The sequence below is a fragment of the Mastomys coucha genome, unplaced genomic scaffold (assembly GCF_008632895.1).
Source record: "Mastomys coucha isolate ucsf_1 unplaced genomic scaffold, UCSF_Mcou_1 pScaffold15, whole genome shotgun sequence".
Classification (NCBI taxonomy): Eukaryota; Metazoa; Chordata; class Mammalia; order Rodentia; family Muridae; genus Mastomys; species Mastomys coucha.
The window spans coordinates 105,120,532-105,146,434 of NW_022196897.1; the positions used below are offsets into that span (position 1 = coordinate 105,120,532).

General features: G+C 37.2%; 1 protein-coding gene across 9 annotated transcripts in view; it reads left to right on the top strand.

The window, feature by feature from the left end:
- Positions 1 to 25,903, top strand: part of Mga (MAX dimerization protein MGA) — a 90,917-nt gene that overhangs the window by 60,072 nt on the left and 4,942 nt on the right. For 5 of the 9 annotated variants that reach the window (XM_031371545.1, XM_031371544.1, XM_031371543.1 and 2 more), the window contains exons 13-23: positions 286 to 803; positions 3,014 to 3,308; positions 5,169 to 5,792; positions 10,669 to 10,959; positions 11,131 to 12,605; positions 15,376 to 15,500; positions 17,200 to 17,251; positions 21,715 to 21,921; positions 23,829 to 23,940; positions 24,215 to 24,448; positions 25,457 to 25,633. In XM_031371545.1, coding sequence (XP_031227405.1) covers positions 286 to 803; positions 3,014 to 3,308; positions 5,169 to 5,792; positions 10,669 to 10,959; positions 11,131 to 12,605; positions 15,376 to 15,500; positions 17,200 to 17,251; positions 21,715 to 21,921; positions 23,829 to 23,940; positions 24,215 to 24,448; positions 25,457 to 25,633 — 4,110 coding nt within the window. The remainder of the gene's footprint in view (positions 1 to 285; positions 804 to 3,013; positions 3,309 to 5,168; positions 5,793 to 10,668; positions 10,960 to 11,130; positions 12,606 to 15,375; positions 15,501 to 17,199; positions 17,252 to 21,714; positions 21,922 to 23,828; positions 23,941 to 24,214; positions 24,449 to 25,456; positions 25,634 to 25,903) is intronic. The other 4 variants (XM_031371548.1, XM_031371550.1, XM_031371551.1 and 1 more) reach the window with 4 other exon arrangements.

Here is a 25,903-nt window from a genome sequence, read left to right on the forward strand (position 1 = left end):
TGTTGAGTTTAACTAATTTAACACTGAAATGAGACAATGAGAAACTTGAATTTCTTTCAAAGTTCAGTAGCATGCCTTAAATCCCAGTTCTCGGGAGGCAGAGGTAGGTGGGTCTCTGAGTTTGAAGCCAGCCTGATTTACATAGTGAGTTACAGGACAGCCAGGGCTTTTTATTCAGAGAAACCCTGTTTTGAAAAACCAAAAAAAAACAGAGCCCCTCCCCCATCAAAGTTTAGTACAGAATGTCTGTGATGTAGAAGGTCTTTCTCTTTGTCTTTTAAACAGAAAAGAACTGGAAATCCACCTGCAATGAAGGAGAGTCCTCTTCTACCTCTTATGTACATCAGAGGTCACCTGGTGGTCCTACCAAATTGATAGAGATCATCTCAGACTGCAACTGGGAAGAAGATCGAAACAAGATCTTGAGCATTTTATCTCAGCACATCAATAGCAACATGCCACAGTCACTTAAGGTGGGCAGCTTCATCATTGAGTTGGCTTCTCAGCGGAAATGTCGGGGTGAGAAGACCCCTCCTGTTTATTCTTCTCGTGTGAAAATCTCTATGCCATCAAGTCAAGACCAAGATGATATGGCTGAGAAATCTGGATCAGAGACTCCTGATGGTCCATTGTCCCCTGGGAAAATGGATGATATCTCTCCTGTGCAGACAGATGCCCTGGATTCAGTGAGGGAGAGATTACATGGAGGCAAAGGTCTGCCTTTTTATGCAGGGCTTTCTCCTTCGGGGAAGCTTGTGGCCTATAAACGTAAACCCAGTTCAACTACATCTGGGCTTATCCAGGTGAGAATTATATATTTAATCTGGGCATAATACCTTTTTATACTTAGCTAACATGATTTTTTTTAACACTCAAGCCCTTTGTTGACCTTAGGTCATATTTCTTCAATTTTTCTGAGAACTGGGTAATAAAAATCATTATTTCTTTTTTTTTTTTTTTTTTTTTTTTTTTTTTTTTTTTTTTTAAGTTTTATTTATTATTATATGTAAGTATACTATAGCTGTCTTCAGACACATCAGAAGAGGGCGTCAGATCTCATTACAGATGGTTGTGAGCCACCATGTGGTTGCTGGGATTTGAACTCAGAACCTTCAGAAGAGCAGCCAGTGTTCTTAACCACTGAGCCATCTTACCAGCCCCAAAAAATCATTATTTCTTACTATGATAAATGTAGGTTAGATGAATACATAAGGCAAACTACTATTACATAAACAGATATGGAGCCTTACATTAGTTTATGGTTTTCTGTTCTTTTCAGAAAGTTTCTTTTTATAAACTTACCTCATGGGCTCAAGTGATCCTCACTAGGCATTTAATTTGGGTCTTAGAATATCTTACTGGCATAAAATTTTCAGAAATCTATAGATTACTAGGTATAATAGAGATAAGTTGTCTTTATAAGTTGGGTGGTGGTGATGCATGCCTTTAATCCCAGCACTCGGGAGGCAGAGGCAGGTGGATCTCTTGAGTTCAGTGCATCCAAAGCTACAGTGTGAAAGAAACCTTTTGTTTAAAAAGAAAACCAACCAACCGAAGATTGGTACTCTGTGAGTAGTAGTAGGGAGGGTCGTTGCTTGTTTTCATTTGCTTGTTTTACAATAATGGGTTGAACCTAGATAACTCTATTACTAACCTATATTGATACCTCAGGAAAAATTTTTAATTTAGTAAGATGTTATTCAAGCATACAGGTTTTTTGTTTTTGTTGTTTTTAAGTGAACTGTATTTTTTTCCTTTTTTTTTGAATTTTTGTCAGGTAAAAATAACTCTTTGCTGTTAGTAAGTTAAGCAGTAAATTGGCTTGTAGAATATTCTCTGGAGAATGAAGTTCTGAATTAAATGTTAGCTATATGCAGGGATCGTAGCACATGCCTTTAATCTCAGCACTCAGGAGGCAGAGGCAGGCAGATTTCTGAGGTCATGGCTAGTCTGGTCTATAGAGTTTTAGGATAGCTTTGGCTACACAGAGGACCCTGTCTTGAAAGAAACAAAGTCAACAACTGTATAACTTGAATTGACAGTCAGTTTGTAATACATGTTTAACATTCTTAATCCCCATAACTAAATTTGAAATTATAATCATTAGCAAATGCAAAATTCCATAACTGCCTTCCTATGATGGGTTATAGTCAGAATGTTAGCACACTAAACACTATTATGTAAAGTTACCAAAAAATGTACCTCATTTGTTCACTTTATTCTGACCATTTAGTGACTGCATCTAGAAATATTCTGAGTTTGTGCCAACATTTTGAGCATGTCCTGTTTATAATATCTTTAGAGTTGCCCCTTTTGAAAACCAAAACTGGGGCAACAGATAAGACTTTGCAGTTATAAGCACTGGCAGCTCTTCTAGAGGACCCTGGTTCAGTTGTTAGCACTTAGAATGGTGGCTCACTGTAATTTCAGTGTCCCCTTCTGGCCTATGTGGGCACCAGGCATGTACATGGTGCAGAGGCACACACTCACACATAGAATAAATTTATAAAATCTTAAAATCTTATAAAAAGAAAAGCAAAAACTGGCATGACTTAATAGCTTAGGTTATTATAGCTATCAGTATCTTATAACTTCAAAAGCAGATTCTACTTTTTTAAGATGTGAAGCATACTTAAAAAGACCCCATGTGACAGCTTTTATACGTCTCTGGTCTTAGAGAGATTCTGTGGATCGTGGTTATTCTTTTTGCTGATGATTCATTAATAGCCACAGTTGCTTATTAAAGTAAAACAATTTGATAACTTGTTGGATACAGTTATGTCTTTTACATATCTATAAAGCAGAAATGAGTTTAGTTTCTATTTCCAGACAATAAATGAATTTAAGTTAGTTTAGATATCAGATGATACCATCTAGTTACTGAGATTATCCTGAATAGAAATTCTAAAGCATAGACTTTAAAACACCTTATAAAAATGAAACCCCTGTCATGGGAGAGGAGTTAGCAAGAGAATTTTATCTTTACAGAATTTCTCTTTGCCACTTGTTTCAGGTTAATGGTAAGAGTTACCCGCAGGCTAAGTTGCTATTGGGACAGATGGGGGCATTGCATCCAGCCAATAGGCTAGCTGCTTATATCACAGGCAGGTTGCGACCCTCAGTCCTGGACCTCTCAACCCTCAGTACTGTCATCTCCAAGGTAGCATCCAATGCCAAGGTGGCTGCATCCAGGAAACCACGTACCCTGTTGCCTTCAACATCCAATTCCAAAATGGCATCCTCTGGCCCAACAACAAATCGCTCTGGGAAGAATACGAAGGCATTTGTTCCAGCAAAAAGGCCAATTGGTAAGTAAGAGAATGTATGTGGTTGGAAAGGCCTGTGATTTAATGTTGGCCAGGGAATACAATAAAGTTATAAAAGTAGCAAAATACAGAATTTGGTGTTATTATTTAATGCCCTTACTTAAATATTCTAAAATAATTCTTATGATGACCTATGATATCTGATGAATTGAATTTTAGTTTTACAGTCATTTGAGACTATATTAACATAGAAAAACCAAGGTTTTGCTTTAAAATATTTTCTTTATTTTTCCTATGATGGTTGAGGTTTTTAATACCAGTCATATGCATATTCCTTGTACTTACAAGTCTAAGAAGTATAGGCTAAAAATAAAAGGCTCTTTTTTTTTTTTTTTTTTTTTTTTTTTTTTTTTTTTTTTTTTGAGGCAGGGTTTCTCCGTGTAGCCCTAGCTGTCCTGGAACTCACTCTGTAGACCAGGCTGGCATTGAACTCAGAAATCTGCCTGCCTCTGCCTCCCAAGTGCTAGGATTAAAAAAAGCTCTTGGAAAGCAAAAAAATGTTAAATAATGCAGTATTCTGTATATTTCTGTTCTGTGTCTGAAAACTTCTTTTGCCCAACATTTTAGTGTACAGTCTATATTAAATTGCCTTTTTCCCTTCTTCTTTTAATTGAAAGTTATGCGGTTAGTTTAAGAAATTCCTCTTTTTTTGTTTCAGATACCTTTAGGAATGTTAAAGGTGTCAGTTTGTCGTCACTTTTATTCTTCTAACAAGAAATTTAAATATATGGCTGAAGGCTGGAGTGAAGATAGAGGATGGGCAGTTAATGCTTCAGAGAGAACCTATTTATGCCTCTTTAGAATGCAACTTTAATTAGAATTTAAAACAATAAAACCGTCTTACTCTGCTTTTAAAAATGTGCTTATATTGTAAAAATATATAGTACTTAATTATTTTGTAAAAGGAGGAGCTGCGGGGGGAGGGAACAGGGGTTTGTTCTTGTTGTTTTTTGGGTTTATTTTATTTTATTTTGGAGGGGAAACTAGGAAAGGAGAAACCATATGACATGTAAATAAAGAAAATATCTAATTAAAAAAAAGGAGGAACTGCTGAGGCAGGAGGGAAATGTTAGGAACATACTTTAAATTTTCAATGGGGAAAGTAAGGGTATGTGTTAGGAATCTTGTCCTTCCCCTTTTCATCTATTTTAGGTGATAAAGTTAGTAACTGTTGCTTTGCGTGTGCTTTAGGACATAGTTTCTATGTGGCCCTGGCTGTCCTGAAACTCATTATTGTAGACCAGGCTGACTTCAAACTCACAGAGATCTACTTGCCTCTGCCTCCCTAGTGCTGGGATTAAATGCATGATTCACTATGCCCAGCTTGCTCTCATTTTTTTTTTTAAGTGTCCTAAGAATTTAACTATATTGTGGAGCCTAAAGCAGTTTAGTCTGAGCATTCAATTTTAATTCTTGTTGTTGTTCTCATTATTATTATTATTATTATTATTATTCATTTTTTATTTTATTTTAAATTTAGAATTATAGCTGGGCAGTGGTGTCTTGCGTGCCTTTAATCCCAGCACTCAGGAGTTGGGGGCAGGTAGATCTCTTGAGTTTGAGGGCAGCCTGGTCTACCAAGTGAGTTCCAGGACAGCCAGGTTTATAGAGAGAAACCCTGTCTCAAAAAAACAAAAAACAAGCAACCAAAAAATAGAATGTTAAAGCTTTGTTTTCTTTTTCTTTTCTTTTTTTTTTTGTTTCTAATGGGTAATAATTAGTACTTATAGGTGGGTTGTACCTTTAAGAAATTGACCCAGTGAGCACAGTGAGTGTTATAAGCACTTAGGAGGGCACAGTGAGAGAATGAAGATTTTTTGACCTGCAAATGTTTATTTGCAGCAGCGCGGCCCTCTCCTGGTGGTGTGTTCACACAGTTTGTGATGAGCAAAGTTGGTGCCTTACAGCAGAAGATTCCTGGAGTTCGCACACCTCAACCCCTTACAGGGCCACAGAAGTTCAGCATCAGGCCTTCTCCAGTAATGGTCGTCACACCTGTGGTTTCTTCTGAGCAAGTTCAGGTGTGCAGTGCTGTTACTGCTCCTGTCACTACTTCCCCTCAAGTGTTTCTAGAAAATGTTCCTGCTGTGCCATCTCTGACTGCTAATTCTGATACGGGAGCTAAAGAAGCTACTTATTCTTCTAGTGCCTCCACTGCTGGGTTTGTTGAGATCTCTGAAACTAATAACACTACCCCTGTAACATCTACCCAGTCTACAACCACTGTGAACCTTACCAAAACTACTGGGATAACTACTAGCCATGTGACTTCAGTTTCATTTCCTAAACCATTGGTAGCATCTCCAGCCATAACTCTTCCTGTTGCGTCCACTGCCTCCACCTCCGTAGTCATGGTGACCACAGCTGCATCTTCCTCCATGGTGACTACACCCACTTCATCACTGAGCTCTGTACCTATTATACTCTCAGGAATTAATGGAAGTCCACCAGTGAGCCAGAGACCAGGTAAGGACTAGTTCTTTTCAGCTGCTTTATTATAAATAAAGCTCCTTAATGGAATTTTCCAGTTGTAAGTAAGTTTCTAGTTTACACATTGTCATTTGTAAATGCATTGGGCTGCATTCATTTCTATCTTGAGATGCATGCAGGCCACAATTTAGATATGTCTGAATACATTTTAGAGTTTGACTCATATTATGAACATGTTAACATTCCTAAAACTTTAAAATTCTACAAAACCAAACCCTACAAATAACAGAACTTATGGCTAGTTGTAGGATTAGGAATGACCACTGTCTATATATACAGTTCTGTAGCCAGATTCCTGAGTACACGGATCAGCTGTCTTCAAGAGATTATCTGATTGATAGGTTAATAGGACTAAAGTTTAATCCAGAGAATACTAAAATTCGAAAATAAAGTGGAAATGATAGCTAAAGGACACTAAATGATGTAAATAGGACCAGAGCCCTGAGCATTAGAAGGAACAGCCATAGCCGGGCAGTGGTGGTGTACACCTTTAATCCCAGCACTTGGGAGGCAGAGGCAGGCAGATTTCTGAGTTCGAGACCAGCCTGGTCTACAGAGTGAGTTCCAGGACAGCCACGGCTACACAGAGAAACCCTGTCTCGAAAAACCAAAAAAAAAAAAAAAAAAAAAAAAAAAAAAAAAAGAACAGCCATTAAAGTGACATGGGAGGAAGTGCAAACAAACATTTATGATGAGAGCTACAGTTACACATCTCTAAGGAGGGAATTTCATACACAGGTGTTGGGTTAGTTACTCGCCCCCCCTTCCCTCCCTTTCTAAGAAAATGTTTCTGCATTTTTTAGAAAATATATAGCAGTGACATTTTCTAAAATGGTATACTTATTTTGATGTTTTTATAAATTTTTATTTTACGTGAATAGTGTTTTGCCTGTTTATGTGTCTCTGGAGGCAGGCTGGCCTGCCTGCCTGCCTTCCTAAAAGGTGTCATATTCATTCCTAGCTCTCACTATTATACTTTGTTGATAAATCTGGCCAAAAAAGCAAGTTTTCTAAAGGTTATTTGGGCTGATGGTTTTAAGGATACAGTCTTTGTAGTCAGGAAAGCCATGGCAACAGGAGTATAAGTCACTATGTCACTGTATGTCTGGAATTTAATGCTTTTTATACTCTACAGGACCTGAACCTATGGAATGGTATCATCCAGATTCTTGATGAATTTTCCCTCCTTGGTTAAACTTCCCTAACTGATAAACATGGCCATTGACTGTTATCCCATGTGTTTCTAAATCCCATTAAGTTGACAATCCATATGAACTGACACAGATATAACTAATAAGAGATAAGGAGACACATTTCTATGTTTAGTACTTATATTTTGTATTCATCAACTTTTAAAATAAATTTAAATTTTTTTTTCTTTTTTTAAAAATTGATTTCAGCCTGTCAGTGGTGGTGTAGGCCTTTAATCCCAGCACTCAGGAGGCAGAGGCATATGTCTGAGTTTGAGGCCACCCTGGTCTGCAGAGTGACTTCAGGATTCCAGTGCTACATACAATGAGAAACTCTGTCTCAAAATAAAATTGTTTTAATTATGTTTTACTTGCATGTATGCAAGTATACCATGTGCTTGCAGTACCCACAGGAGCCAGAAGAAGTTATCAGATCCCTGTGAATTAAAGTTACAGACAAATGGTTATGAACTACTTTGTAGGGGCTGATAACTGATGTTCTTGACCACTGAGCCATCTCACTAGCCCCTGATTTAAGTTGGATTAGGTTAAAAGAATTTAGGATAATATAATTATTTATTTTGATAAATTTTATTTTGTTTTTTTGTTTATTTTTCTTTTTTGTTTTGTTTTGTTTGAGACAGGGTTTCTCTGTGTAACAGAGTTCTGGCTGTCCTGGACTTGCTTTTTAAACCAGGCTGGCCTCAAACTCAGAGAAATTAGCCTGTCTCTGCCTCCTGAGTTCTAGGATTAAAGGTGTGTACCATCATACCAGCTTACTTTGATAGTTTTTAAATAAATTTTTATTTTATGTATATATTTGATGTATCTGTGTATGTCTGTGGACTGCATACTTGCAGTGCCCTCAGAATTCAAAAGAGAGCATGGGATCCTCTGAACCCAGGTCTTCTGAAAAAGCGATAAGTGCTGAGCTCTCTTTCCAGCTCCTAATTTTTTTTTAAAGGCATTTCTTGCTGAACATAATCTTTTTTTTTTTTTTAAGATTAATTTATTTATTTTTACGTGTATGAGTGCACTGTAGCTGAAATGGCCGTGAGCCATCTTGTGGCTGCTGGGAATTGAACTCTGCCCCACTTGCTCCAGTCCTGCTCGCTCTGTTGTAATTCACAGTTGCTGTCTTCAGACACACCAAAAGAGGGCGTCCGATCTCATTATGGGTGGTTGTGAGCCACAATGTGGTTGTGGGGATCCGAACTCAGGACCTTTGGAAGAGTAGTCAGTGCTCTTACCTGCTGAGCCATCTCGCCAGCCCAAAGATTTATTTGTGTTCTTACCCCCACCCCCCACCCCCACACAGGGTTTCTTTGTGTAGCCTTGGTTGTCCTGGAACTCACTCTGTAGACCAGGCTGGCCTCAAACTCAGAAATCCGCCTGCCTCTGTCTCCCAAGTGCTGGCTGGGATTAAAGGCATGTGCCACCACTGCCCAGCTCTAATTTTTTATATATTTAAATGCAACTACCTCTAGAAGAACAACCAGTGGTCTAAATACAAGCAATTTCTTAAGCCACTATATGCATGTTTTGTTTTTTTTTTTTTTAAAGTGTGTTTGTATGTCTGCCTGTCTCCCTTTATGTTTGTGTCTTTAGGAGGGTAGAAGGGGCTTTAGATTCACTGGATTTGGAATTGAGGGCAATTTTTTTGAGCTTCCCAACATGGCTTCCAGAAATTCCTGTCTTCTACAAAAGTAGTGATTTCTGAACCATCAATCCAGCCCCCAGATGCATAGTTTTGTTCAAATTGCATAGTAATATTTTCACAGGTAATAGATGGGCAAACTTAACATTTTATTGCTTATATCAGATAAGTGTACTAATTAGATCAGTATTATACCTATTTCTAAACACTAAATATTCTTTTCTCATCTTGTATTTCCAAATAGCTCTTCTAAACAATAAACCTCATTTATTACTGTTAATGGTTTGAAATGTCTTTGTTGTTACTATTGTTTTTCTTTTTTCCTTTTTTTTTTAAAGATTTACTTATTATATGAAAGTACACTGTAGTTGTCTTCAGACACACCAGAAGAGGGCATCAGATCTCATTACGAGTGGTTGTGAGCCATCATGTGGTTGCTGGGATTAGAACTCAGGACCTTTAGAAGAGCAGTCAACGCTCTTAACCACTGAGCCATCTCTACAGCCCCTGTTACTGTTGTTTTTCAAAAGACAGGGTTTTTTCTGTGTAGCCCTAACTGCCCTGGAACTTTCTCTGTAGACCGGGTTGGCCTCAAACTCACATCATCCTGCCTCTGGCTCAACCACACCCAGCTTGAAATGTCTTTTAATACACATTTTCTGAATTAAGTTTTTCCTTTTTTTTTTAATCCTTTTTTGCTTTTCTCTAACCAGGCTTTATTTTTCTACTTCTTTGATATCTCTTAGTTTCATACCATTGAACTAGGAGGTTTTTGTTTGTTTTGAGATTATTTCCACAAATGCTTAAACTTTTCTTTGTAATTTTTTAAAAGATTTGTGTTAATTTTGTGTGTATGGATATTTTGTTTGGATGTGTGTCTGTATGCCACATGTGTGCAATGCCTACAGAAGCCAGAACAGAGCAGCATAGTCCCTGGAACTAGAGTTACAGCTGGTTGTCAGGTGTTAGAAATTGAAAGTGGGCCCTCTGAAAGAAAAGTCAGTGCTCTTAACCACTGAAATGTCTTTGCAACCTCAAGTTAAACTCTTTATTTATTTGTTACTTAAAAACCAAAGAGGACTAGCATACACGTCATAATATTTATTCTTTTAACACTGTCTTTCTAAAGTACAAGCTATGAAACAAAATCATAAGACTAATTGTAAAGAAGAGAGTTAGATTATAATCTCTTGAACTTGAATGTGAACATAGTTCTGCTTCTGCTTTTCATTAGATAGAAGCATGTTTTGAAATGTACTTCTTGAAAAATTGAAGGTTTTCCTTTTAAACCATTCTGAATCTAAAGCTCTACAATATCTAGGTAATTACTCAGGTTTAAGATACATTATTCTTTGTCAGGCAAGATACCTCAGTAGGTAAAGGTACTTACTTACCTCTAAGCCTGATGACCTGAGTTCTATTCCCAGGACCCACAAGGAAGAAGAAGAGAATTGTCTCCTACAAGTTGTCCTCTGATTTATATACACATAAGATATACACACAAATAGATGTGATGTGATTTGTTTGTTGAGACAGGGTTTCTTTGCATAGGCCTGGTATCCTAAAGTTGCTTTGTAGACCAGGCTGGCCTCTAAACTGAGAGATTTGCTCATCTTGCCTCCCATATTCTGGGATTAAAAGTGTGGATCACCACTGGCAAACGTGACGACGACGACGACGACGACGACGACGACAACGATGACGCCAACGACGACACCAAGCCAAGCCAAGCCAAGATATTTTCTTTTCAGTTTGAAGCCAACCTCTTTTCCATAGCGAGTTCAAGATAGTCAGGGCTATATAGAGAGATCTTGTCTCAAAAAATAAAACAAAGTATAGATTATTCTTAGCTATAAATAGTATACTATAAAGGGAAAGAATTTCACTAACTTTATAATTCAAGTAAGATGTTACTTGTAGTATTATTAGGCCTTATGTCTTATTTTTACCCATGTATTTTTAAAGATAAATTCTTATAGTAGCCTCTCATTTTTCTGTTTTCCAGAAAATGCCCCTCAAATTCCAGTGACTACCCCACAGATCTCTCCTAACAACGTGAAACGTACTGGACCGAGATTGTTGTTGATTCCAGTGCAGCAGGGTTCTCCTACGCTTAGACCAATCCAAAACCCACAGCTTCAGGGACAGCGGATGGTCTTGCAACCTGTTAGGGGTCCAAGTGGAATGAACCTATTCAGGCACCCCAATGGGCAGATTGTCCAACTCCTACCTATACATCAGATTCGAGGCTCTAATACCCAGACCAGCTTACAGCCTGTGGTATTTCGGAATCCAGGTATAAAATTAAGAGATCTTTCTGATGAATTTTGTTGTTAAATCATTTGACTATGTGATGTGTTTGGTATACCAGAATTTTTCTTTCTCAGTTTCCTAAACTGGGAGACATACCTTAAAGGACTTGATGGTATGAGCAGTGGTGATTTAAGCTCTTTCTTTTTCTTACCAGGATCTGTGGTGGGAATACGACTACCAGCTCCTTGCAAATCTTCAGAGACTTCATCATCTTCTGCTTCATCCTCCGCCTTCTCTGTCATGAGTCCTGTAATTCAGGCTGTTGGGTCTTCTCCAACAGTAAATGTCATTTCTCAGGCACCTTCTTTGCTTTCCTCTGGATCTAGTTTTGTCTCTCAGGCTGGTACACTGACTCTGAGGATTTCTCCTCCTGAAACTCAAAACCTTGCAAGCAAAACAGGCTCTGAAAGCAAAACAGCATCCAGCACTGGAGGACAGCCTGTGGGCACTGCTAGCCTCATTCCTCTGCAGTCAGGTAGTTTTGCCTTGTTGCAGCTCCCAGGACAAAAGCCTGTCCCTAACTCTGTTCTTCAGCATGTTGCTTCCCTTCAAATAAAAAAGGAATCTCAGAATACAGACAAGAAAAATGAAACAAATTCTATGAAAAGAGAGAAGGAAACTAAGAAAGCTCTACCATCAAAAGATGAAGCTGTAGACTCTGAGGCTAATATAATGAAGCAAAACTCAGGAATTATTGCCTCAGAAGATACCTCGAGTAATTCATTGGATGATGGGGGTGATCTTTTGGATGAAGAAACCCTTAGGGAAGATGCCAGACCTTATGAATACTCTTATAGCACTGGGTCTCATACAGATGAAGACAGAGATGGTGATGAGGAGTCTGGAAACAAGAATCAGAACAGTCCAAAAGAAAAGCAGACTGTTCCAGAAGTTAGGGCTGGCTCTGAAAACATCGATGTTATGTCACTCCAAAGCACCAGAAAAGTACGGCCTCAAAAGTGTATTGAGGTAAAGGTTGAACAGCAGCAGGGATCAGACAATCCAGAGAACCCAGATGATTTTCTAGTCCTCTCTAAGGAGGAAAGTAAATTTGAATTATCAGGGAGCCAAGTTAAGAAACAGCAATCTAACTCACAGGCAGAGGCCAAGAAGGATTGTGAAGACTCTCTGGGGAAGGACAGTCTTAAAGAGAGATGGAGAAAACACCTAAAGGGTCCCTTAACTCAGAAGTACTTTGGAATTTCACAGAACTATAAGAGAGAGGCAAACGTTCAGTTCTTTACAGAAATGAAGCCATGTCAAGAAAATTCTGAACAGGATATCTCTAAATTACTTGCAAAAAGTGGAACTATTGAGAGTGGTGGAGTTTTAAAAACTGAGGATGGTTCTTGGAGTGGCATTTCTAGTTCTGCGGCCTTCTCTATTATTCCTAGGAGAGCTACAAAAGGAAGAAGAGGAAGCAGACATTTTCAGGGTCGTTTATTGCTCCCAAGAGAACAGATGAAACCAAAGGAACAGACAAAGGGTGGGAGAAGCAGTGCTGACTTCACAGTTTTGGATCTGGAAGATGAGGATGAGGAAGATGAGAATGAAAAAACCGATGATTCTCTTGATGAGATTGTGGATGTTGTTTCTGGCTACCAGAGTGAGGAGGTTGATGTAGAAAAGGTGGTGAGCCTTTTTTTTTTTTTTTTTTTTCGTTATTGACTGAAACCTCATGGGTTTAAATAATTAGAGATAGCTTTTCTAGAGCATCACTAATACCTAATGAATTCATTTGAGTGTCTAGGTTTAGATCATTATTAAATGACTAGTACTTAAGGCAACACTTTGTGTTTTATTCATTACTCTTGTAAAGGTGGCTTGATTCTTTGGAGTATAGATGCTGTAAAGTGCCTACTAAGTTGTATTTTTTGAGGACTCCTTGAAAGTCCTACAAACATTTGATCGCAGTGGTTTCTGTCACATTGTCTGTGATATGATTGACACTTACCTGATACAAATAAACAATGAAAATATGCCTTTAAAAATAGAGGAAAAGGAGCTTGCATTTTGAGGAAATTTTTTCTTCTTGGAGAAAAACTACAAAAATTCTACCTAATACTTTGTTTAATTTTACTTGAAAGTTGCTTTGTATCTTTCAGTATTGTGTTGGAACACAGTATAATATCTTTTTATATATTCAATCATTGTTTTTTAAAATGTAACCTTTATAGTTTTATGTTTTAATTTTCTTGAGATTTTTCATAATAGGTTTCTTATTTACAGGACTATGTAACTGAATTAAGTAATTGAGGGCCAGACATGATATAGGGCAAGAGTTAGATTACATTTTTTTTTTCTATAAAGGGGCCAGATAGTAAACATTTTATACATTGCAGGTTAAATGATTCCATTGCTGTGGTAGTATGGAAGCAACCACAAACATGTGAGTGAAAGAATGGAGCTGTATTCCAATAAAATTACAAACTAGGTGGTGTGCTCTGGGTTCCTGACCACTAGCATAGGATCAGATATAAAACAGTTCATAGACAGCTGCTTCAGAGAGCACAGAAATTAAATTGTCAACTCTCTTCAGGAACAAATAATAGAAGCCTTTGTACCAATTATATTTAGAATCTCTCTTGAGATATATTTAGCTCCTATAGTGACTTCTATTTCCTTGTTAATAACTAACTGCTTTATCAATTACAACAAAAAGATAGTAGTTTAAAACTAAAATAGCTGAACATGGTGGTGCTCACCTTTAGTTCCATCAGATCTTTTGAATTTGAGGCTGGCTTGATCAACATTGAGAACCTGTCTCAAAAACAGTTCCCTCAAATAGCCCTCTAAAAATTTTTAACCTTGTATTATACCTATTCCTCAGTTGTTTGACTTGTAAGTAAGGATACAGCTCTAACATTGGATAACTTATATATGCATTTGCCTTATTCTGTAGGCTAGTCCTTTTCAAGGACATAAAGCTAAGAATGTGGAGTTTGTATGATTGTATTACACAACTCATTGTACTTTTACAGTCTCCTTTTTTTGTAGTCAGTCTGAGTAAGCATATTAAAAAACGAACAAAAACAAAACAGTCCAATTTTAAATCTAGTGAGGACTTTAATGATCAGTGAAACTGTTTTTGTAGGGCCTATGGAATACCTTAATCTCAGAAGGCTCTTGCTTGGATATACTAATCACTTTTTGCTAGACTGTATTTGAATTATATGAGGAAGTTTGTGAATAATTTGTCTCCTTGAGATTATTGGATACAGTTTACAAGGTCTGTAATTAAGATCGTGCAATAGATGGGTGTAAGGCGCAGCAGGCCTATACTCAGTGAGGAGGTAGAGGTAGGAGGATTGCAGGTTTGAGCTGTCCTGGAATACATAACATACCCTGTGTCATAGATCTATGAAGTAGACATGTATCTTTCAGTTCAAGTATTATAAATCAAACCCACATTAGTAATTTTAGAGTCTATTCATTTTTGTTCCTTAGGGTTAATTATAATATACCTTGTCTAAATTTAATGTATATTGCTTAAATTATGCTTAAGTTAAAGTGGGCACCATAAATGATAGCTTGTATTTAGCGTCTGTTAGCCTTATGGAGCCTTTAATTTGGGGTTGATTTATCTAAAATTATAAGCATAAGAGTTTTAGTTAGGTGATTGGGATTCCTGTTTTTACATTATGCCTCTAAAGTTCAACGCAAATATATATAAAGATAACGTGGTTTTTGTTAGTTTCTGGCATAATGATCACTACTTTTAAAGATGGACTTGGAAATAATTTGTTTATCCCATATCACACATGCAACTTTGTAAAAGTATTCAGTGAATCGCTAGGACCAGTGCTCCATGTTTACTCACTTGCTTCTGTTATGATATTGTAAGGAACTACATTCAATTCCTTTTTTGAAAGTGGAAATTCTTCAAAAGCTTTTGTTCTGTGGAGTTTTATTCCATTTTCGTGTCTGCCTTATATTAATGTGTATTGATTTATGGGTATTTGATCAGGTAATAATTATTAAGTCCTGTTAAAACAATTTGGGGGGGGATTTGGAGGATTAGGGGTTGGTATTGAACCCAGGGCCTCACTCAGCATGTATGATTAAGATTGTTTTTTAAAGCTTAAGGCATCATACCTGAATGTTGTCCTCTAGAAATAATATCAAAGTATCAAATATAGCTGTAGAAACTTTGTCCAGCCTAAGCTTAATGGTACCTGTTTAATATACATCTATGACTTAATGTAGTTATTGATATTAACTCTAATCATGTTGTCGTTCTGACTTAATTTCTTTGTGTGATTAACAAACTTAGCAATATTAGTACTCAGGATCGATCACTATTTGGAACTAGTTGGTTTAATAAGGAAGCATGTGATTGAAAAGTTTAGGTATGTGCATCTCCCAATACATTATTTACTGTCCTAATGATCTATTTCAGAATAACTATGTAGACTATATTGAGGATGATGAGCAGGTGGATGTTGAGACAATAGAAGAGTTTTCAGAAATTAACTTTACCTACAAGAAGACCACAGCAGCTCACACACAGTCCTTCAAACAGCAGTAAGTCATATTTACCTTTGGGTTGTTTGGAAACAGAAACAAGACCAAACACTTTGTTTAAAAACTTGGGGAACAGACCCACTTCTATTATTTCTTTAGGGATTGTTGATTTGTTTTCTGTTTTTCTCTTCTCCTAGGTAGTATAAATGAGGCTTTGAAATAAGGAATTGACTTGATTTACTGGCCTTTGCTAGCAAGTAGTATATAAGTAGGAGTAGCCAGCTTTTAAAGAGTGGCACACTTGTTTTAGTTTAGGCTATAGCACCTGGGAGGCAGAGATAGAGACAGGCAATCTCTTGAGTTTGAGGCCAGACTGCTATATAGTGAGTTCGAGGCCAATTAGAGCTATGTAGTGAGACCCTGTCTAAAATAATAAGTAAAATGAAATGCTACTTTTGATAGTTTAAATAACCTTGAACAAATTTGTAATTTCTTTGAACCAATATGCTCCCTGTTTAGGGTATAAGATGAAATAGTATACATATTGTCCATGATAGCTAGTAAGATCTGACTATTCAACAAAAGTTAGTTCCTTTATATTTCTGTTAAAAAGCATTAAAAGTATAGATGTAGTTATTGAACTCCCTGAACAGGTGAGGTACAAGTATGAAATCCTTTCTCTCTATCCCACTAGTAAGATGCAGGTGTGTGCTTTGGTGTGTTATCTTACCTCTGTGTTTGGAAGCTCTGTAGGGATTAGGAGTTGGCATGTGAGAGAGACAAGAAGGTAGCTTCTTTTGTCTTGATTCCTGAGACAGTTTCCTAAGTGACTATCTTTACTCCAGAGCTGGTAAGAGAGTTTTAAATCCCTTAACTTAATTATATTTACTAAGTTTAATAGTATTGCAGACAGATGGAAAGTCCTGTATTTTAAACCCAAGTTCCTAAACGGCAACAAAGAAAAATATAATTTTAAAAATAACATCCTTTCTTTTAAAAATAGCCAGAGACAGAAATAAAAGCTTTCTGGGAGTAATATAGGGTATAAATGCTTAATAAGAGGTCACTGAGTACATATACTATTCTGACATTGTGATTCATGCAATGAATTTTGATGTGTCAAAAAACTCTCATATCTAAAACTGTTTTGGGGCTGCCCTGGTGCCTTATAATTGTAATCCCAGGACTGGGGAGGTTAAAGCAAGAGGATCATTAACTAGTTCCAGGCCAGCCACTGCATAGTGATTGATACTTTTGAAATGATTACAACCAGGTATACATTTCTCATATAATATAGCTAACAAACCCCAAAGCTTGAAGAAAATTATATTGAGAGACATGGAAAAATTCAGTAAGTAGATGCACCATGTTGTTAGGTTGGGATTATAAAAGAGCCAAGAATAACCACTATATACAAACCGCAAACTATAAAAGAACAGAAATTAAATTTAAAGGCAAAAACAGACAGATCTGAGTTTGAGGCCACCTTTATCTACATAGCAAATTCAGAACAGCCATGGTTTCACAATGAGGCCCTGCTATGAATGAATGAATCAATTTTTAATTTTAGAAACTATTTGAACACTATAGGTAAAGTGTACTATTTAATAAATTGTGGCCATCTAGTATACCTTGGAGAAAAGAAACTGTAATTTAGTAAGTTTGGGATGGTGTAGTTTTTCATAACTGTTGTGAAATGAAATTGATTTGATACTGAATTTCAGAAAACATTAAAACTACTTTTTTTTTAAAAATCTAGGTGTCATAGCCATATCTCTGCAGATGAAAATGCTTCTGAAAAGAGTCGAAAGGTATTTAGAATGTATCTAATGAAATTATTTAATAAAATTGGTGATATTTATTTTGTGTTTAAAAAAATAAGATCTAGTCACTAATTTATTAAGGACTTTTTAAAGATAATTTTATTCTCTCTTTACAAATATACTACTTGGTTCTGTGTGGGGGTGTTTTGTTTTTTTTTCTTAATTTTAGTCCTCTTGGAGTACAGAATAAATTTGGAGGAGTTAAAGTAGATACAGTTTATGAAGGTAGATTTGTTTATTTGAAAGCAAAATATACATAAGATAAAATAATAGTAGTAAACTTAAAAATTAAGTTATTTATAACCCAAGAGTAAAATATGGAAGATTTAATTAAATTTTCAAAACTGAGCAAGAAGGAAGAATTGATAATTATTTTATAAAGCAAATAGACAAGCTGTGTTATATTCATGTTGTTCAGGGATCCTCAGAAAACGGAAGTTAAATTACAACTAGATAGAGTGCCGAGATACGCAAGAGTAAAGTGAGCAGAATCCTCTTGTGATCTCAAGAAGTCAGTCAAGATCATTGGAACAGCATAAATAAGCTTATATTATTAAGAGTCAAAAGAAGCTACACACAAATAATACATCATTTCTGAGGACCCTGCTAGAGGTGATGGGCATATTTTCAATTTATTAAAAAAGCCAGCATATGTTTACACCTCTATACATGTCAATAACATTTTTTTTTTAGGAAATGTATTTTATTTTAGGGCTGGGAAGTTGCCTCAGTAGTTAAAAGCATGTACTGTTCTTCCACAAGACCCAGGTTTGGTTCTCAGTATCCACGACAGGCTTACAACCACCTGTAACTGTAGCTCCATGAAGATTTGATAATTCTGGCTTCTGCTGGCACCTACACTTGGGTACATAAGCCCACACAAAGACACACATGGAAAAAGACTTACCTATTTTAGAATAATAACCAGTTCTCTTAACTCCCTGCCAGTCCTCCCAGCCCTTTTAAATTTCTCCTAACCATTCCTCCCTCAGTTCCCTAACAGTCTGTTTAAACAATCCCTTCTCCCAGTTTTCCCAATACTAGCAGCTCCAAACTATAAGAATTGTTCTAGCCTATCTCTTCAGCTCAGCTTTTCCTTCCTCAACTGTCTCCTAACAGTTTCTTTTGCCGCCAACTGCCTTTGCTTTCATTCTGCTAGCCTTAGCCCCACCCCGCCTTCTCAGGATCAGCTGGCTATTTTATATCCTGTCCCATTCCCAGAAATTCAAAAAGCAACCAACACTGAAGTGTCAAACAGTTCTGACAGCTAAGAATTCTTAAAGGGCCAGTTGACTAGCAACTGGGGATCCATTAAAGGGCCAGGTACATAAGATAAGTCACACTACATTTCTCCCCATTTGTTTATCTATTAATTATGCAGTTTTGAACCTGCCCTGGGTACTTTCTGTAGACATGCTACTGTTGTGATTTTTTTTTTTTCATCTCTACTTTTCCCAATGTCTTTCCCAGGGTTCTTAGGTGTCTGATGTCTTTCTGTTGATCTCTCAGCACATCCACAACTGAGATAAGCACCTAACAATGATTCTCTTTCCTTTAACTTGGGTATGGCTTCCTGTACCTTTTATACTCCTGGACTGTCTTATCTTCTAGCATCTTGTGTTCTGGAGTTCCTCAATAAATTCTCTTAATTTTTACCCCCAGCTCTGTGAACCTGACTTGGGCATATAGGATGCAGTATTCAGTATAGTCTGTCTTAAAGTCTTGCTCATAGGCCTGCCAGTGGTTAGGTGCTGAATGTTTTTTGTCCAGGCTCTCTGGCTGGCAAGGGACTGCCAGTAGCTGGTCAGCCTCTCTTCTTTGCTCTTTTTGGGTCAGTGGACCAGGTTTTCAGAAAGCCTCCCCTGTTCAACTCTGAACTTTATTTTGATGGTATCCACAGCTTTTCATTTCCTGTAGAAATATAAACAAATCTGCATCTTCAACACAAAACATTTCATTGACTTCCATTCTAATGTTAAAACATCCTTATAGTATTTAAGCTGATTTAATTCAACAGTTCTTTTCTATAATTCATTGTCTCTTAGCTGCTGTTGTTCCTTTCTCATTAATGTTCAGAAAATTTAAAGTTAATGGAGCACTATTTACTATATCCCAGGGGGTCTTTATTCTACCTTTTTGTTTTATGAACATTTTCTTTAAGGTGTAATCAGATCTTTCTACAGTTGCTTGTCCTAGGACTGTGTGGTATGCCTGTCATGTGCTTTATATTATCTGCAAAGGATTGCTTCATCTTACTTGAGACATATGTGGGAACATTGTCAGTCTTAATTTGTACAGGTATCCCCACAACAGTAAATGTGTAATTACAAAATCAACTTTTTCAGAACTAGAGGCAGTTGCCCATTGAATCCCTGAATATGTATCAGTGGTAAGGTGTTTCCAAATTCTACACAGTGAGACTATCCGTTCCCTTTAGGGTTACTTCCAGAAGGTAGTGTTGTTTGTTTATACAAAGAACAAGCAGGACATATTTTATAATTTCCTTGACGTGTTGCCAGGTGATAGAAATTTTTTTTCTTTAAACCTATATTGTTAACATGGTTTTGTTTTTTATCAAATTTTGAGGCTTCTAACATATTTCCTGTTACTATTTGGTCAGTTTCTTTCACAACTATCAAATCTATTAGCATTCTCCATTTCCCCAATTTCTTTTTCATAACAAATACAGGGGAATTCCATGGGCTGGTAGATGATCCATAGAAATGACAATACCAAAATCCTGCCAGCACTTACCTCTCTGCCAGGCATAGCAATCAACAGGGACACACCTTTATACAATGTGAGGAAAGGTCATGACAACACAAGATTTTTGTGAAGTGATAGGTCTATTAGCTCCTATATCCACCAAGCCTATTTCAGTGTCATTTGCTTGTTGTAACTTTAATTTTGGACTCTGATCATTCAACTGTTTGCCAAAATACATGTTTTTCTGTATTTCTAAACCCTCCTGTCTAAAGGAGCTGGTTGACATGGCTTCACTTTAAACTTGATAATCTGAGTTTCACCCTAGGATCCACATGATGGAAAGAGATAGCTGACTCCCAAAAGTTTTTCTCTGACTTCCACATGTGCAGTATGTCATGCTTGCCCTAATCACTACTTCCTGTACAAATAAGCCTTTTTTTTTTTTAAAGAGTTGGAGAGAAAGTTTTTAGAAGAGAGTGGCAGTTGATCTTTTCCCAAAATATGAAAGGTCTCACCCATATTAAATTTTGTATGTTTGAGAGATTATTGTCAGGGGGTTGTACTTGCCAGATTTTGGGGCCATGGGTAGATATCAAATGTCATTTGAGATAGGCTCTCTCACTAAATTGGAATTCACTATTGGAGCTTGGCTGGCTGACTGGCCCATAAGCCTCCCAACTCTGTCTGTCTACATTTTCCAATGTTGGAGGTATAGAGGCATGCTCCTGCTCAGCTTTTATATGGATGCTGAAGACTCAGGTCTTATGCATACACAGCAGCCCTCTGTCTGCTAAGCTATTTCTCTAGTCTTAAAATATTTTTATTTCTGCTACCAGTGGTAGTGCACACCTTTAATCCCAGTACTCAGGAGGTAGAGGCAGGTGGACCTCTGAGTTTGAGGCCAGCCTGGTATACAAAGTGGGTTCTAGGACAGCCAGGGCTGGAAAACAGAAAAATCCTGTCTCCTCCTTTCATATATTTTTTTCTACCAATCAAGTTTGTGATTTTTCAACTGATCATGGCTCATAGGGGCTCACAGAGACTGAAGGAACAGTCATTGATCCTGTTTAGGTCTGAGCTAGGTCATCTGCATATATATTGCATATGGTTTCATAGCTTGGTGTTCTTGTGGGACTCCTTTTAAAATGGGAGTGGGGAGTGTGTCTGACTTCTTTGTCTGTTCTTAGGATCCTTTTCCTCCTACTGGGTTGTCTTGCCCAGCCTTGTTAAAAGGGTTTGTGCCTAGTCTTTTTGTAACTTGTTATGCCATCTTTAGTTGATATCCTTGGGAAGCCTGCTTTTTTTTTTTTTTTTTTTTTTAAAGGGAAACTGAGGAGGAGTGGATCTGGGGGAACAGGGAACTGTAGTTGGAATGTAATGTATGGGAAGAATGAAAATTGAAAAAATAAAGAACTTTTTTTAAAAAAGAAAAACAAAAGATTGTGGGGTTTTGTTGTTGTTGTATCCTGAAAACTAATTTTAATGATAAATTAAATTTAAAAAGCTATTCCAGATCTTTCCTTCCTATAACTCCAGATGCTCCCTCATTTGAGAATCACCAAAACTTGAGCTAGAAAATAATATGGTTATATAGTATATATTAAAATTTATACTATTGCTATTGTTTAAATAAGGAAAGATGAGCAGTTGGGAAGCCTTTATAAAAGTCCAGACACAGTATATATGATTTAGAACAGCATCATCTGAGATGAGGAAGGTGCTGAGGAAACACTCTTTTTGGGCAGGTTTCATTAATTTCTTCAAAATTGAAAGATGATTGCTGGAGTGATAAACCACACAAAGAAACAGAAGCTTTTGCGTATTACCGGAGGACACACACTGCCAATGAGCGGCGGCGGCGTGGTGAAATGAGGGATCTTTTTGAAAAATTGAAGATTACATTAGGATTACTTCGTTCTTCCAAAGTTTCCAAAAGTCTCATTCTTAATCGGGTAAGTATTGTGGAAATCACATACACAAACATAACTTCAGTTAAGAGAAATTTAAAGATACTATGAGAAAGGAAAATCATTGTCATATGAGGGAAATGGAAACAGAGTTACTTGTATTTAACAGTTGAGTGAAGTTAGTGGCTCGTTATGGCAGCTTATACCTGGTATGCCAGCACTTGAGAGGCTGTCAGGGTCAGTCTGAGCTATGGAGTGATGCTGTATCACAAACAGGACTAGTAAGTAAGCAATAAATGCGCAGGGGAAAAAAATCATTAAGTCAAAACAACTTTATGTTGATTGTTAAGAACTGGGAAGAGTGGGTGGGTGGGTGATAGTGGTGGTGTGCAAGCAAGCACATGAGCCTATGGGTACATGTTCCCATGAGTGTGTATGCAGGAATCAGGAGGATGTTGGGCGTTTTCTTTTTTAGTTTGAGACACGTTCTCTCATGAAACTGGCAGCTCGCCTTTATGGCTAGGCTGAGTGGTCCTCAAGCTCGTGGGATCTGTCTGTCTTATTCCAATGCTAGGGTTATAGGCTTGTGCAACCATACTCAGCTTTTTTCATGAGTGCTGGGGATTCAAACTCAGGCCCTCATGCTTGTAAGTGCTGCTGTTGTTACTCAGTGAGCTATCTCCCTAGTCCCAAACATTTAAGTTCTTAAGTTAGAAGCTGAGGGCTAAGAGGATAGCTCAGTTGACAAAGTGCTTACCTTGCAAGCATGAAGAAATTAGTTTAACAAATTCAGAGTCTACATTAAAAAAAAAAAATGCTGGGTGGGGTAAGAAAGATGGCACAGGTGGTAATAAGCACTTGGTATTCTACTAGAGGACCCAGTTTCATTCCTAGTACCCTTGTGGGGCATCACACAACATCAACTCCAAGGAGGCTAACACCCTCTTCTGTTCTCTGACAGCACAGTGATAGATACACACATGGACACATAAATAGAAGAACAAAACCACACACAAAAAAAGATTGATGTGGTACATACTTTTAATTACAGCTTTGGCTAGGTAGATCCTACAGCCTCCCTGGCCAGCCAGCTTAGCCTACTTGGTGAGCTCCAGGGCAGTGAGAGATCAAGTCAAGATAAGAAAGGAGAGTGCTGAGAAAAACTTTGACTACGTATATGTGCTAGTCTCTTTACATTATTCCTCAATGTATTTAGAACAGTTTATCATGGTATAAAATGCATAGCATAAAAATAACTTAGCACACACATTTTTTTTTCCAGTAGAGACGAAACACAGGCTTCCCTGCATGTGAGGCAAGCACTTTACCACCAAATAACTACATCCATAATTCTTAACACACTTTTTAAAAAAGATTTTATTTATTTTATGTATGTGAGTATACCATCTCTGTTCTCAGACATTTAAATAGAAAATAAGCTACTCTACTTAGTAGAAGTTTTAATTCTGCACATAGGCCATCAAAAGTAACAGCATTTCATTACTTCTAAGTAGAAGCTGGGGAGGTATACATCTAGCATTCATATTTGTCTATTGAAGTAAAACAGATTTTGTAAACATTTTTAAGTTTTACTAAAATCTAAACAGAACATGAGTATTTTATATTTTTCCTTGTAGTAGTGGAAAGCCTATTTAGCACTCAGTGATGATCTTTGAAAATATATATAAGCTAGAAAAATAATTTAACAAGTACTGTTGGGTTGGGAATATAGCTCAGATATAGACCAAGCATGCACAAGGCCCTGAGGTTCTATTCCCAGCACTAGAATCAGTGGCTCAATGTATTATTCAATTTCTGAAACATGATTAGTTGTTTTATAATGTTCTCTAAAATACTACATTAAAATATTTTCATTAAAGAAATTGTGTAGGCTCCCTGTACTTTTTGGAGTACAGGTGAATGCTCCATTGACATTACTATTTTTATTTTAGGCATTCAGTGAAATTCAAGGACTAACAGACCAGGCAGATAAATTGATAGGGCAGAAAAATCTCCTGAGTCGAAAACGAAGTGTTTTAATACGGAAGGTATCGTCTCTTTCAGGTAAGCTGTGTAAGCGTCTCTGGGAAAGAAAGAGCACAGTGACAGCTTTAGCAAGGACTCTGAACTTTCCAGAGTCTGTTGAGGTTAAGGATTGACATCTCAGGCTTACACCAGTGTTCACTTTGACTGAGCGCATCATATTTTCTGATTGTAATAATCATACTTGCCTCTCAGAGTTTGGGGGAATATGGTTAAATCAACTAGATATCAGCTGTTTCTCATTGTTATGTGGTATCATGCAGAGAGTGACGCTTTACTCCCTATTTACCTGCAGGGAAGACAGAAGAAGTGGTCCTGAAGAAGCTAGAGTATATTTATGCAAAACAACAAGCACTAGAGGCACAAAAAAGAAAAAAGAAGATGGGGTCAGATGAGTTCGTTGTGTCTCCCAGAATTGACACACAACTGGAGGGATCTTCTTCACCATCTGTAGATCTTGGACAGATGCTCATGAATAACAGAAGGGGGAAACCTTTGATTCTTTCCAGAAAAAGAGACCAGGCTACAGGTAGGAGGAGCATTTTTGCTTTTTTTTAATGTAGATAAACATCAGTGTATTTTAGTGGACTGAACATCTTCTCTTGGCTGTAGTTCTAACTAAATGAATTGAGGTTATTTTTAAGAAAAATAACTTTAAATAGTACATTTCAACTTTTGGCTTTCCACAATAAATAACTCCTAAGAGCTTAGTATTCTATTGTATAAATTCTAGTTCTGAAAGCAGTCTACTTGTAACATGTTTTTAGTAAGTACATTAACTGCTACTACATGTGAATTCTTCATTTTCTTGAATTTATTATGGGTTGATAAATAAATTGGAACTTTTAAGGTTTTGTTTTGTTTTTTAAATTTATGGTGGACATGGTGGTGTGTATTTATAGTCTCAGGTGATTGGGAGGCTAAGACAGGCAAATTGCTTGCTTAAGGCTCAGAATTGAGGTCGATCTACAATGAGATCGCCTGGCTCCTAGCTACACTGACTTAATGTTACTTGGTAAACTCATGTCTTAGAGAAAGGTGTGTTCTTTTTTATTTTTCAGACAGCTCAGTGTATGGACCAGAAAAATGTGACTTATGTCAGTCCAGGTGGATTCTAAAACAAAAATTAGTTTTAACATTACAGAATAAAAGCTGGGCAGTGGTGGTGCATGCCTTTAATCCCAGGCACTTGTGAGGCAGAGGCAGACGGATTTCTGAATTCGAGGCCAGCCTGGTCTACAGAGTGTGTTCCAGGACAGCCAGGGCTACACAGAGAAACCCTGTCTCAAAAAACCAAAAAAATAAATAAATAAATAAATAAATAAATAAATTACAGAATAAAATAAATGACTTGAATTCACAAATGGAAAGAAACTATGGTCTAGAAACTTGAAGGACTTTGTTAGGAGTATATAGGATAGGAATCTTGTGTGTGCCCTCAGTTGAACTTACAATATACCTTTCAAGTCAGCCTCTCTCTAGAGTACACTAACATTAATTTGACAATTGTTTTACTAATTTTTCATTTTCTTTGCAGAAAATGCTTTGCCTTCTGACACTCCACACTCCTCTGCCAACCTGGTGATGACTCCACAAGGGCAGTTGCTTACCCTAAAAGGCCCCTTATTCTCAGGACCAGTGGTAGCAGTTTCTCCTGCTCTCTTAGAAGGTGGTCTGAAGCCTCAAGTTGCAAGTAGTACTATGGCTCAATCAGGTATGTGCTGGTGTTCTGTGGTTTGCAGAGAACGGTCCATCAATAGAGGAAACCTTTAAATCTGATCTGTAGTTACCTAGAGCTGTTCTTTTGGCATTTGCCTTGTTAAGAAATGGTCCTCCTGTCTTGGTTTGATTGGAAACTGTTTTGTGAACTCTAGTGAAATATCTAAGCAGGGAAAGAATTAAAATGGTGTTCAAGTGAAATGATGAATGATGATGTAGAAGGGTCTTGGTGTTGATCATTGTTTTGGGTTGTACTTGGAATGGG